The 12820-nt window shown below is 32.7% G+C and overlaps 1 protein-coding gene across 3 annotated transcripts in view; it reads left to right on the top strand.

Moving 5' to 3' along the window:
- Positions 1-11728, top strand: part of MTRR (5-methyltetrahydrofolate-homocysteine methyltransferase reductase) — a 41756-nt gene extending 30028 nt beyond the window's left edge. For all 3 annotated transcript variants that reach the window (XM_001363740.4, XM_007486803.3, XM_007486806.3), the window contains exons 13-15: positions 6027-6119; positions 6225-6407; positions 8681-11728. In XM_001363740.4, coding sequence (XP_001363777.3) covers positions 6027-6119; positions 6225-6407; positions 8681-8822 — 418 coding nt within the window. In that variant the 3' untranslated portion in view covers positions 8823-11728. The remainder of the gene's footprint in view (positions 1-6026; positions 6120-6224; positions 6408-8680) is intronic.
- Positions 11729-12820: the final 1092 nt, after the last annotated feature.

Raw genomic sequence — 12820 nt, 5'->3', positions numbered from 1 at the left:
AATCACAGATCCTATCTATTTTTGTGAACTTTAATGCTCCATTCTCTGCTTTCTTTTTTTTTAAGAGAGGAATGCAGAAATACCAAATCTACTGGTAAAGTGTTTTTAATTGCATTTGTCTAAGTTATGATATACTAAACTCTTGATTTTCTGCATTTAGAGCATATATTGAACAAATTCTTAATGCCAGAACAAGATCTTCCTGCCACCCCAACATTTTAACTGCTTCATTCTATTATTGGGGATATAAAGACATAGAAAATACTTTTAATATTCAGCTAAGTAACTCCTAGTAAAAAAAGGAAGAATACATTTATCTCTTTTTCTTGTTGCTTTTTCCCCAATACCAAAGTACAAAATATACTTCAAAGCCAATACATTTTTTGGATTATCTATCCTAGTGTTCCTTTAATTCCATTGGTATAAGTAATTGAAAATTTACTCCACTTGTATTCCCTTGTAACATATTCCATCAATTAATGCCTCTAGGTGAACTTACACTGGGCAGGAAGTAATGATATTTTATATTGAGCTATTGTGCAAACATGATGCTTGGGCCTTTTTCAAAATGAATTCTATTTCTGATTTTATTTGAGATTAAATAGTGGTTTTCAGTGTCTTAGACATCACATGACCATCATGGACATTACACAGCTTTCAAAATAGACAATTACAAAGTTGAAAGCAGCCTGTTTTTAATTTCTTTCACACGATGGCCTTAATTTTTTTGTTACCTTTCTGGTTTCTCCAAGAAATCTTCCTCTCTCTCTCTCTCTCTCTCTCTCTCTCTCTCTTTTTTCAAAAGAAATTGAAGAAAACTTCAAACTCATTATATTTTACTGGCTCTTAACAATCTGTGATTTGTTTTTCTTTATTATTTTCTGCCTAATCCTGGAAGTTTGGTATTTATGTTCAGCAGATAAGCAGTATTAATTCTCTGTCTGGAACACAGCTTTATTTTTTAGCCATAAAATAGAAATTATGGGGACAGCTAGGTGGCTCAGCATATAGAGAACTAGGCTTCGAGACAGGAGGTCCTCATTTCAAATCTGGCCTAGATACTTCTAGGTGTGTGATTCTGGGTCAATCATTTAACTCCCATTGCCTTGCCCTTTAGTACTCTTTTGTCTTAGAATCAATATTGGTTTTAGGACAGAAGTAAGAGGGTTGTTTCTTTGTTTGTTTTAATAAATAATTTAATTTGCAAAAAAAAGAAAGGAAATTATGCATCCATTTGTGATCCATGTATAATTTCAATGTTTAATACTCTTCAGTAGTTTGAAGATAATTGTGCATCTGAACTATAACAGTGATGATCAATAATTCTATTTATAATGAACTGAAGTCATATACTGAAATATTTTCAACAAAATTATTTTTATACTAATTCTTTTCATGGATCACTGTCATTGTAGAATAGAAATACCTTCTTGTCATAGAAATACCACCAAAAAGGCTGTTAAAAAAATGTTTTTGAAATGACTAGAAGAGGAGGAAGTTATATAATTCTTTGGGAGAGCATAAGAAAGTTTAGTTGAAAGACAAATATAATCCTTTTCCTTTCTGCCTCATTTTAAGTAGGGGTGTAAAATACTATAAGAGGATTTCTTTACAATAATTCCTATGGATATTATATTTTGCATTTCTTTGAGTGGGATACATGTTATTCAAACTTAAACTATGGCTACAGGCTAACAACCTCAAGTTGAAGGCTGAGTCCCAAGTTCAAATGTGACTAAAAGAAAGAATCCAACAGGTTGAAATGCTCAGTACTTATTCAGGTGATGCAAATCAGATAACAGAACATATATTCTAATGTGGGAGACAAAGTACATCTATAAAGATTGGGTATGTGTGTGTGCATACCTATAATACTAAATATTTTGAGACTCTGGTAGTTGGAAGGAATCAAAAAAGCAGAAGATGATGCTTATAAAAGTACTGGCTCTTAAAGGAAGAGAGTAATTTTGAGAAGGAGATAAGGAAGGAGTGGATTCCAGGTATATGATATGTAAGGAAGAGGCCATAGGGCTGGGCAAAGGCACACAAATAGAAAACGGTGGAATGAGAAGCAGAGAAAAGATCAGCTCAGCTAGATCACAAAGAATGGCAGGGTGAGACTAAAAAGATTATTTGGGGCCATATAATGAAGGGCTCTCAGAACTGACCAAAAGAGTTTATATTTTGTCTTGGAGGCAACAGGACAAATATTTTGTGTTCTCATAGGATCATAAGCAACTTTTTAAAGATTCTTTCCTGGGCCAGTTGGGTTGCTCACAACTCTTCAGCAGAGGAGATAGAGAAGATAAGAGATGGAGAAATCTTACCTCAGGGATTGAGGGCTTAACAAAATGAATAGAACATCAGCGTAGAAAAGGAAATTTACATGAGGTCTGAGTACTACCCCATGCCTAAGAACTTGGTGTTTAGGTACAGGTTATATCAGGGAAGTTCCTTTATGCATGAGATTCTGTTATGAGAGTCTGGATAAGAGAAATCTCTGCACAGCCGAGAGAGGAAGAAGTAGGAGGTGGGCTACCACCTGGGAAATAAAATGGCCATTTTGGAGAAGATGGAGTTTTCTCATATTGGATGAAAACTTTGGGGGATGGATGTAGAACATATTTTCTTCAGCTGTGAGTTGGACTGTGGGTTCCCAGAAGACATTTCTGTGAGATTCTGTGATATCATCTGCACATTTTTTGTTATGAATATGCTATTGCTTAATTGTACCCATCTTGCATGTGTTTGTTGCCCTTTGTGTGATTTTCATCATGAATTCTTTAGATAACATGGAATTTTTAGTTATAATGACTGGGTAAGCAGTTTCCTCAATTCAATACAAACTACTCTCCTGTTCATTTCTATGTGCAAGTCTGTGTGTGTGTTATGTTACACACACATATATATATATGAATATGTGCCAGTATAGTAGTTCTAATAATCATGAAATAATGATTTAATTATTTCATTTTTTTTGGTTGATTCTCTAGGGTTCTCAAAGTGTACCATCATATCATCTGCAAAGAATGATAGTTTGTTTTTTTTTCCCCTCATTGCCTATTCTAATGTCCTTAAGTTCTTCTTCACTCATAGCTAGTATTTCTAAAACAATATTGAATAGAACTGGTGATAATCAGTCAAATACTATGCTAAATGCTTTTCACAAATTTCCTCATTTGATTATTATTAAAAAGAACCCTGGGAGGAAGGCACTATTATCTTTATTTTATAGAAAAGGAAATTGAGGCAAGCAGGTTAAATGATTTCCCCCAGGTTTACATAGCTAGTAAGTATCCAAAGTCAAATTGGATTCAGGACTTCCTGAGATGTGTGTGTGTGTGTGTGTGAGTGAGTGAACTATCCATGTAATTATATTTCCACAGTGTGGTCAGTGAAAATTATTGATTTTTTTCTAGATTGATGACATAATCCATTAATAGTTTAATTGATTTGGCATTGAATAAGTAAACTAAGTAAATTAATATTTAATTTTATTAACATTGGCTTGATTTGCCCAATAGCAATTCATATCTCTTGTTTTTAAGGTTTGTTTATTTTTGTAAAAAGTGTTATTGCTTTCATATAGTTTCTGAGTATGTCTTATAGTATAGTTTATGTAGTTATTTAGAATTGAATTTCTCTCTTGCTATAGTTATCTAGAAAAACCATCCTATCATCTGTTTTTACTTTTTGCTGATGTTTTATTCCCTTGACTTTTTCCCTTGCATTATTGCTATACCTGGCATTTTCTAGTATTATGTTAAATAGCAATGGTAATTTTATTAGAAAAATCTACCTTTTCCTTTATGTGTATGCTTTATCTTATTGATATTTTACTATATTATTTATTCTTATGCTTTCTAGTGTTTTTAACAGAAGAAAATATAGGATTTTGCTAAAATCCAATTTGTCATCTATTGATATAATCATGTATTTTTAAAATTATTTTTATTAAGATGATCTTCTGTATTTGTTTTTCCTTATACTGAACCCAGCCTCTATACGTCATATAAATCCACTTGTTTATAATATCTTTTAAATTGTTTTTGTATCCTACTTGCAAAATTTTTTTTTAAACCCTTACCTTCTGTCTTGGAGTTAATACTGTATATTGGCTCCAAGGCAAAAGAGTGGTAAAGGCTAGGCAATGGGGGTCAAGTGACTTGCCCAGGGTCACACAGCGGGGAAGTGTCTGAGGCCAGATTTGAACCTAGGACCTCCCATCTCTAGGTCTGGCTCTCAATCCACTGAGCTACCCAGCTGCCCCCTATTTGCAAATATTTTTGTGTCCACTTTCTTTAAAAATATTAGTCTCAATTTTTTTTCTCAGCTTTAACTCTTACTAGTTTAGGAATCAAGATCGTTTCTGTATTTAATAGAAAAAATGTGGAAGGGTCTCTTTCTTACAAAGTTTGCGCGATATTGGAGTTAATTGTTCTTTGAACATTTGATATAATCAATTCTCATAAATACCTCTGACCCTCCGGTTTCTTCTTTACCATTCATTCATGGCTCCGTCAATTTCTTTTTCTGACATGGGACTATTTAAATTTATTTCTTTTGTTAGTCTCAATATTTTGCTTTTTTATATTTCACCAATTTCATCTTATTTCAATTTTATGGAAATATAATTGAGAAGATAATGTCTATTAGTTTATTATTCTCATTTGTTCTAAATTCTCATCTTTTTTGACAAACTATTTGGATTTTTTTTCTCTTTTTAATTACTACAATTATTATTAGTGTTTTCCCAATTTCATTAATTTAAATTTTTATTTACAAAATGTCTACCTTAGTTTTTAATTAGGAGGGTGGATTTGTTGCTTTTATAAGATTTTTTTTTGTGTATGTTTTTTTTTAAGTTATATGTCCAGTTCATTGATTTGTGTTTTTTCCCCTTTGAAGAAAATGTTAGAGATAAAGATTTCTCCTCTGGTTTGGTTCAAGCCATTCCTTATTAGTTTAGGTTTAATGTTAGAATAAAATAATCAAGGAAGGGAGGTTTACTTAGCCATAGCATATTTAGTTGGACTCTGGGCTATAAGATCAACTGTGATGACTCATGTAACCTTAGGGCATATACCTCATCTGAAGGACCCAGATATCTTCTGCATTGAACGTTTTATATCCTTAGGTAATTAGAAAGCCACCACCAAAAGCCTGTAGTCTTGAGCTTTCTCAAGTACTGGGGATTGCTTCCTTGCCTGTTAGGGAAAGAATTGACTAAATTGGAGGAAGGGAAAAGAGATATTTATTAGTAATTGTATCATATCCCACCCTTTGGGACTAATTTTGTTACTATTTTGGGGTAATTTTTGATAAGCTGGGATGACTTAACAAGTGGTAATTTTCCGTGTTTTAACATCCTGGTTTATTTTCTAATTATGATTTCCAATTAAATGAGAGTATTTTTCCTTCCAGTGTTTTTTCTTTCTCACACTTTTGCAAGACTAATAAAGAGTTTTGCATTTCATAGATTGATTTTAGCATTTTTTGATTATATTATTGTTATATCTTCATTTCTAGGATAGGCACAAACTCAAAGTTGGCTTTTATAATTAAAATTACTAAAATTTATATTAAGATATTTCCTTTTCTAAGTTATTATGACTAGAAATGTCATTGTTTCCTCAAAGCTGTCAAACATTAAGGAGATGGGAGTGTGAAATGTTATTTTACAGTGTATTATTTCACATACTGTTTCCATATACTATGTTTAGTAACCTAGCTGAGCCCTTCCATTGTATGGTTAGAAATTATATAGTTACACATTTTAAAAAATTAGATTTACATAACTCTTTTCATTTGATAAGTGACAAGCTCTCTGTAGGCTTTATCATACCAGCTCTTGTGATCAGGAATAAATCAGTGGGCATTCAAAAGTTAATTAAATGATTGAACTTCAAGGTATAACATTAAACATGTACTTGAAAAGAAGTAATTTAAAAACTAGCCAGCATTGCTTATATTACTGCCTAACAGAGAAAAATTGGCTTTTGCATTATTTTTTCTTTTTCATTTAGAGAAAAGATCCAGGAACAACATCCAGATGGAAGCTTTGGAGCCATGTGGCTATTTTTTGGCTGCAGACATAGAGATAGAGATTATTTATTCAGGTATTTCATCATTTAGTATTTTAGTATTTTATATCTGATCATTGATTACATAACACCTAATGTACAGTGTTTAAAAACTAACCTTATTTGTATGCTAAATTTCAGAGAAGACCTAAGCCATTTCGTTAAGAAAGGAATTTTAACTCAGCTGCAAGTCTGTTTCTCAAGAGATATTCCTTTGGATAAGGAAGATCCCCCTCCGAAATATGTGCAAGATAATATTCGCCTTTATGCCCAGCAGGTGACAAGAATCCTTCTCCAGGAAAAGGGTTATATCTATGTGTGTGGGTGAGTGGATTTGATATTGATACATTAAATAGAAAAAGAAATGAGTAATTCTGTGAACAGATAGCTTTCCATATTTAACTAATTTGGTCACGTAATCACAAAATACTTTCTCAAGTGCAAAAAATGGAAGTATTGAAATTATATTTACATATACTTTTGATGCCTAAATTTGATACTTAGCTATTGTGGCATAGTGGGGAGAGAGAGCTGGTCTTGAAGTTGGGAAGCTTTGGGTTCAAGTCTGGTCCCTGTCAATGTATAAACCATTTACCCTTTTAGGGCACCAGACACCTTGCTAAAACTCAGTTTCAAAAAAGGTTCCAGTATGCATTAGTAAAGATATTTACTAACCAAAAGTTCCCTATGTAAAAATTAAAATTAGTCTCAATAATAGAAATATATTTTAAGGGACTTTTTAATGATCATTAGAAATAAAGGCATAAAAGGGATGCAAGATAAAAACCACATGCCCATGGCTCATCAGCCTGTTTAAACCCCCTTTCCGCTTACCACCACCATCCTTTGTCAGGAAGCAAAAGAGGCAGAGCAGGACTGCCCACTGAATTTATCCCCTGTCTACAAGAAGTACATAATGACAGGAAGTCAGTGGGCCCCTGGGAAATGTAGTTCTTTTTTAGGGTAACAGATTTTCAATTATATACCTATATTAGTAGAATCTCACAAATAAAATATCCTTGACAGGAAAATGATGATAAAGATTAATTTTGCTAAATTAGTCTTGCTCATGCCATTAAACCAAGGAATATCTATGTGGTCTTATGTTTTAGTTGAATTATTGCTAATGTCAAGGGGAAAATATTCTTCCCCTCCTCTTTTTAAAGCAGAGTATTTGTGATTAGAACTACTAACCTAGAATTGATTTTCTTTTATCAGAGGTTAATTTTCACCTTAGTTTTCCTGATTAGGACATCTTAATTTAGGTGTTGTCTGAATGTTAATGTGTAATTTTAGTACTTCTACTGTTGTATAAAAGAAACTTAAGTTTTCATCATTATATATGTATGACTGGTCTATTAACCTTCTAATGATTTCGAGGATTTTTTATTTGGTCCTGGGGATGATAAGGAACCACTAGAATGGATTGAGTATGGGAATGGCAAGGTCAGATCTGTACTTTAAGAATATCTTTTTAATAGCTGGTTGGAGGGTGTCCCTTGTGGCAGGAGGACCAACCAGAATGTTATTGCAATAATCCAAGTAAGGTTGGAGCAGCGATGTCAGGGAAAGTACAAAAAGACGTTATAAAATAAAACCAACAGCCTTTGGCAATGGATTGGGCCTCAGGAGGAGATGAGAATGTAAAGTCCAAGGTGGTACATACTCTGCTGCTTCACAGGCAGTTATGGACATCAAATGATAAAATATGTAGGAAGAATTTGTAACCATTGAGTACTATATAAATGTAGGAATACCATCATCTGTGGGTCTAAGTGATTCAGTATAAAAACTCTTAGAATGGTAGCCTTTCCTTCCGTTCTAACCACCAATGGTTAGATACTATCTCTGGTCACACAATTGGGCCTGGAAGCTAGGAATAGCCATTTCAAACATACTCAGTTGGAGTTGTCTTATGATTGTCCCTTTTAACAAATGCCCTTATTCATTTTAATCACGACAGAATGGTCAGATCCAAATTATGGGATAAAAGAATGTTTTTGGTAGAGTTACTATACCAGTTGGTCAGGGAAAATATATATAGAGTATGTATACAATTTTATCAGAAAGTATGACAAATCGCTCATAGCCTCCTTGCAGATAAGGTAGAGAAATATGAACTATAAACTAAAATAGTAACAGATCCCTGCCAGCCACATATTGACTTGGAAAACTACAAATTAACATTATCTATTTTGTTGTATAAGTATTTTTATTAAACTTTTTAAGTTAATTTTTTTTAATTTATTAAAGATTTTAAAAATTTTATTAAACATTTCCGAATTACATTTTAATCTGGTTCGGGCTACATTAAGGGGTTTTGTGGGGCCACTGACCATGAGTTTGACACCTGAATTCTACAGGAAGTGTTTTAACATAACTGGTTGCTCACTTCTACCTATAGGGGTTAAATAACTTTGCGTCAATGTTATCTATGAAAGAGTTCTTTAGTGATATGTTCTATTCAGGTGATTCTGAGGTCCTGCCCTGCTCTGGCTGAGATTCTGCTTAGATTCCTTTGGCTTAGACTACTACTAAGTTTGCTATAGTTACTTGGTAATATTTTATAGCAAAATAAAAATGTTCTTCTCTCCCAGAGATGCAAAAGGAATGGCAAAAGATGTCAATGATGCTTTAGTGGAGATCTTAAGCAAGGAGACCAAGGTTGAAAAATTGGAAGCAATGAAAATGTTGGCTACATTACGAGAAGAAAAACGCTATCTACAAGATATTTGGTGATAAGATATTTTATCTGTGTTTGGAAAAACTCAGATCTTTTGAGCTGAAAATACTAGAATACTTTTTCATTTTTATATTCTTTGCTTTTTTTTTTTTTACATTTCTGGGGGTGTAGGACAGAGGGGGACTTTTACAATAAAACCTTATTGCAGGAAACTCTCATTTAATATTTTGAGTAATTTCCTATCAACTCTAATACTTTTAGGATATTTTTTGCAGGTGCTGTATTATCAAACTCAAATAGAAATGGTGGCCATACATACCACTAATGTATTCAGACAGTTCCCTATGGGTTTCATATTGACTTAGTTTTTAAAATGTAATATTATCCATGTTACTATATTTTTTATTTGGTTTACTATTTCCCAATTGCATTTTAATCTGGTTCAGGCTATACTCTGGAGGGTTGTGGAATGCATGCTTGACATTTCTATGATTGACATTACTTGCCAACTTCACTTGCATTTAGTATTATAAGTATTAAAGAAAAATAAAAGACTACTAGCATGCAAATAGGACTTTCTCTTTATGCAATTAGAACCAAATAAACATTTGAGAAATGAAGGCTTTGAAGGGGAATTCTTCAACTATCCCAAACAGTTTGTAAATAAATATACTTTCCTTTGCCTCTTGATTTCTAGAAACTGTGTATTAAAATGAGCAGGGTAGTCACTTTAGATTTGGCATTAATGTTGAATTAATCTTCCCTTTTTTTCTTGTCAGTTTATATTACCTACATTCTTTGATAAGTTCTAGATTTTTGTATAAGATAATCTTCATACTTTTTATTTCTAGAAATGTTTGGTATTTTAATTGCAGAAATTTACATTTCCATATATTTTACTCATCACTTGACTAACATTACCAAAGACTTACAGAAAAAATCATTTTTATCATTTATGTATGCATTCATTTATATTTTTTGTACAGATATGTATAGATATATAATATATAATGATAATATATATTGTGTAAAATGCCTCAAAAAGATCCCTTGGAAGGGTTTTTTTTTTTAATCATTTATATCAGTGGTAGAATTGATGTCCAAGTTATATGCCAATCATGCTTTGTCAGACTTTTGTATTGTGTGTGTGATATATTGTATATTGTTGTATTTCAAAGAATGTTTGAAGTTGTGTCAGTTGTGCCTGTTATATTTTGTGATTTTTTTTCTAAAAATATAGTTTCATTGGAGTAAGAATATGGTACAGATCTTTTTTGATTGAACTTGATGTTTACCAATCCTCTTTAGATTTGTTGACGTCACTAACAAATTTAGCATGTTTTATTCTCATTTTTGGCACCTTTTTGAGACATTTTAAAAATATAAAGATGTAAAAGCTCAAATACCAGAGGTCTTAAGTAGAACTGTCAGTTTTGATCAATTCCCTTCCAAACAGATGGAGCTCAAAACACAAGTTCCTATTGCCTTGTAATCAAATTGAATTTGGAAACAATTGACTCTGTTTATTATGTCTATTATACCATTCTCAAGAAAAAAAAAATTTAAGGGTCATCTAATTAACCTCTGCCATAGAGTAATTGATAAAGAGAATTTCTTGCTCTAGTCATTCTTTTATCAAAACATAGTCATGGTGTTACATCACCAGTTTCTATCTAAGCAAATAGGATAGCTTTGATTTTACAAAATAGTTAGGTCTGTAGTACAATCCACCAAAAAAACTAATTACTTTTTAAAATAACTTCATCATGTAAAAGAACTAGTTAGTCATTCCCACATAAATAGGTGGCAAAATAAATATGAACACACTTCTCAAAAGAATTTAAAGTTCTTTAATTTAATTAACTTTAATCAGGTCAGTTTAATCTACTAATTTAATTATATTAATATATGATACTAATTAATATAATTATTAATTATAATATTGTACTAATTACAATATTATAAACTAATCATGAATTTATTTGATTGAAATTAACTGTTTGAATGAATGTTCCAAATCATTAAAAATAAGAGAAATGCAACTCAGAACAACTTCAGTTTTGCCTTACCTTCATCAAATTGTCAAAGGCAATAAAAAAAAGATTATTGGAATAGTTATAGAAAGACAAGTATATTAATGACTTGTTGGTAGAGCTAAGAACTGATCAATACAATGTGTAATTTGGAATTAGGTGAAAAGCGTCAAAAATATGTATATACCTTTTGACCTAAAGAGTCCAATGATACACATCTAACCTAAAATCAGTAACAAAAAGGTCCTATATCCACCAAAATATTTATTGTAGCATTTTCCCCCCATATTATTCAAGAACTAGAATAGATGTAGATGCCAATCAATTAGGTGTGGCTAGATGAAAGTCGACCTGTGATAACGGTTAGAGTCCTAGACATAGATAGACCTCAGAAAGAACTGCGTTCAAATCATGCCTCAGATACTGGGTGACCCTGAGCAAGTCAAAACTTCCCTGTGCCTTAATTTTCTAAATTGTAAAATAAGAAGTTGAATTTAATGGCCGATGATATATTCTGGCTCAAAATCTATGACCCTATAAGCATATTACTATACGTGAATAATGTAATATTACTGTAGTATAAGAAATGATGAATACCAAGAAATATGGAAAGAACCCTTATGAACTGATTAAAAGTAAAGTAAGCAGAACCAGGAAAACAGTATGCCCACTGACTACAATAATGTAAATGGGAGGAAAAAAACCTACCAACAAAACAACCGAAATTAAGTGATCCAAATTTTTAATTAAAAAGCTTGATCCATAAAAAGAATGGTATGTCAGACTTTTTTTTATATCATTGGTTGTTGGTCAATCATTTCTCCTCTTTTTTGCTTGAAGAACTTGGTATCTGGAAGGGAAAGGGAGGAAGCATTTCTTGGGAAATGTAGTTGATATAAAAATTAAATAAAATTTTATTTTAAAAAAAACTTGCATTATAATTTGTTCTCTTTCTTGTCTTGTGCTTTTTACTTGTGTATCTAAAAAAATTCCAAAAAGGGGACCATAGGTTTCACCAGACAGTCAAAGGGGTCTGTGACACAAAAGTTTGGAACCCCTACTTGATGGCAAGGGGGACTGATAGTTGTAAAGATCTGTTAATGTGACAGAGAATTTTGCTTTTTTATTTGAAAGGTCCAACATGCTCTATTCTCTGCATAAGAGTTTGAGAGTTGTAATAAAATGAGAGAGAGGAGAAGAGAGGAGACCTCCCTTCTCAAAGTGGGGTTCAGGGAAAACAGATGTAATGGAGAAAAGGTTTGGGGATAGTAAAGGGAACATGATCTAGGAGAGGACAGCTGATGTTTAGGGTTGGCTCAGAGAGAGGAGAGAGGGTTTGAAGATTTTTCCCTCTTCTGTCTTCCCTCCTTAGCTATGGATTTGCTCTTGTCCCTCTTGTCCCCACTCTACTACTCCAGATCAGAGGGTCTCCCCTTGATCTGTTCACTCACACTTGATTCACAGCTTGGGGAAAAAAATAACTATTTTGATGTCAATTAAATCATGATAATACAAAGGAATAACTAGCAGGGGAAAGAATGGGAAAGGAAAGTGGGAAAATGGGGTCCCTGTCTCTAAACCCTTTTCCCTCCCTCCTCGAGTTTGGGGGAAACTCAGACTTTGGCAGCCTGAGCCCCCTGACTGACCCTGGGTTTGGCCCCTGTGAATCTTAAAATTACTCAGTCTATACTTTAGAAGATTTGATTAAGCTATTCCCCATTTTTAACAATGGAGGTACTTGGTCAGGAATGTATTGAGAACTTTTAAAATTACTCCACCCTACTCAGAAAGTGCCTTAGGGGAAGATAAAGTTGAAAACTCCTGAATGAACAATGAAAAGTCCCTAACTCATACTTATAGTGAAGCTAGAACTTTAAGCTAGGTCTATTTTTAGATCTAATACAAAAGGGTGCTAAGTACCTATAAAGCTTAAATTAGTACCTAAAAGGTCAAGCAACTTACAAAAGGCAAGCTTAACAAAAGAGGTGTGAAGTACTCAGAAGATATAATCTAACCAGAGA

The sequence above is a fragment of the Monodelphis domestica genome, chromosome 3 (genome assembly GCF_027887165.1).
Source record: "Monodelphis domestica isolate mMonDom1 chromosome 3, mMonDom1.pri, whole genome shotgun sequence".
Taxonomy (NCBI): Eukaryota; Metazoa; Chordata; class Mammalia; order Didelphimorphia; family Didelphidae; genus Monodelphis; species Monodelphis domestica.
Note: the sequence above shows the minus strand (reverse complement) of the source record. Positions and strands in the feature narration are given on the sequence as shown.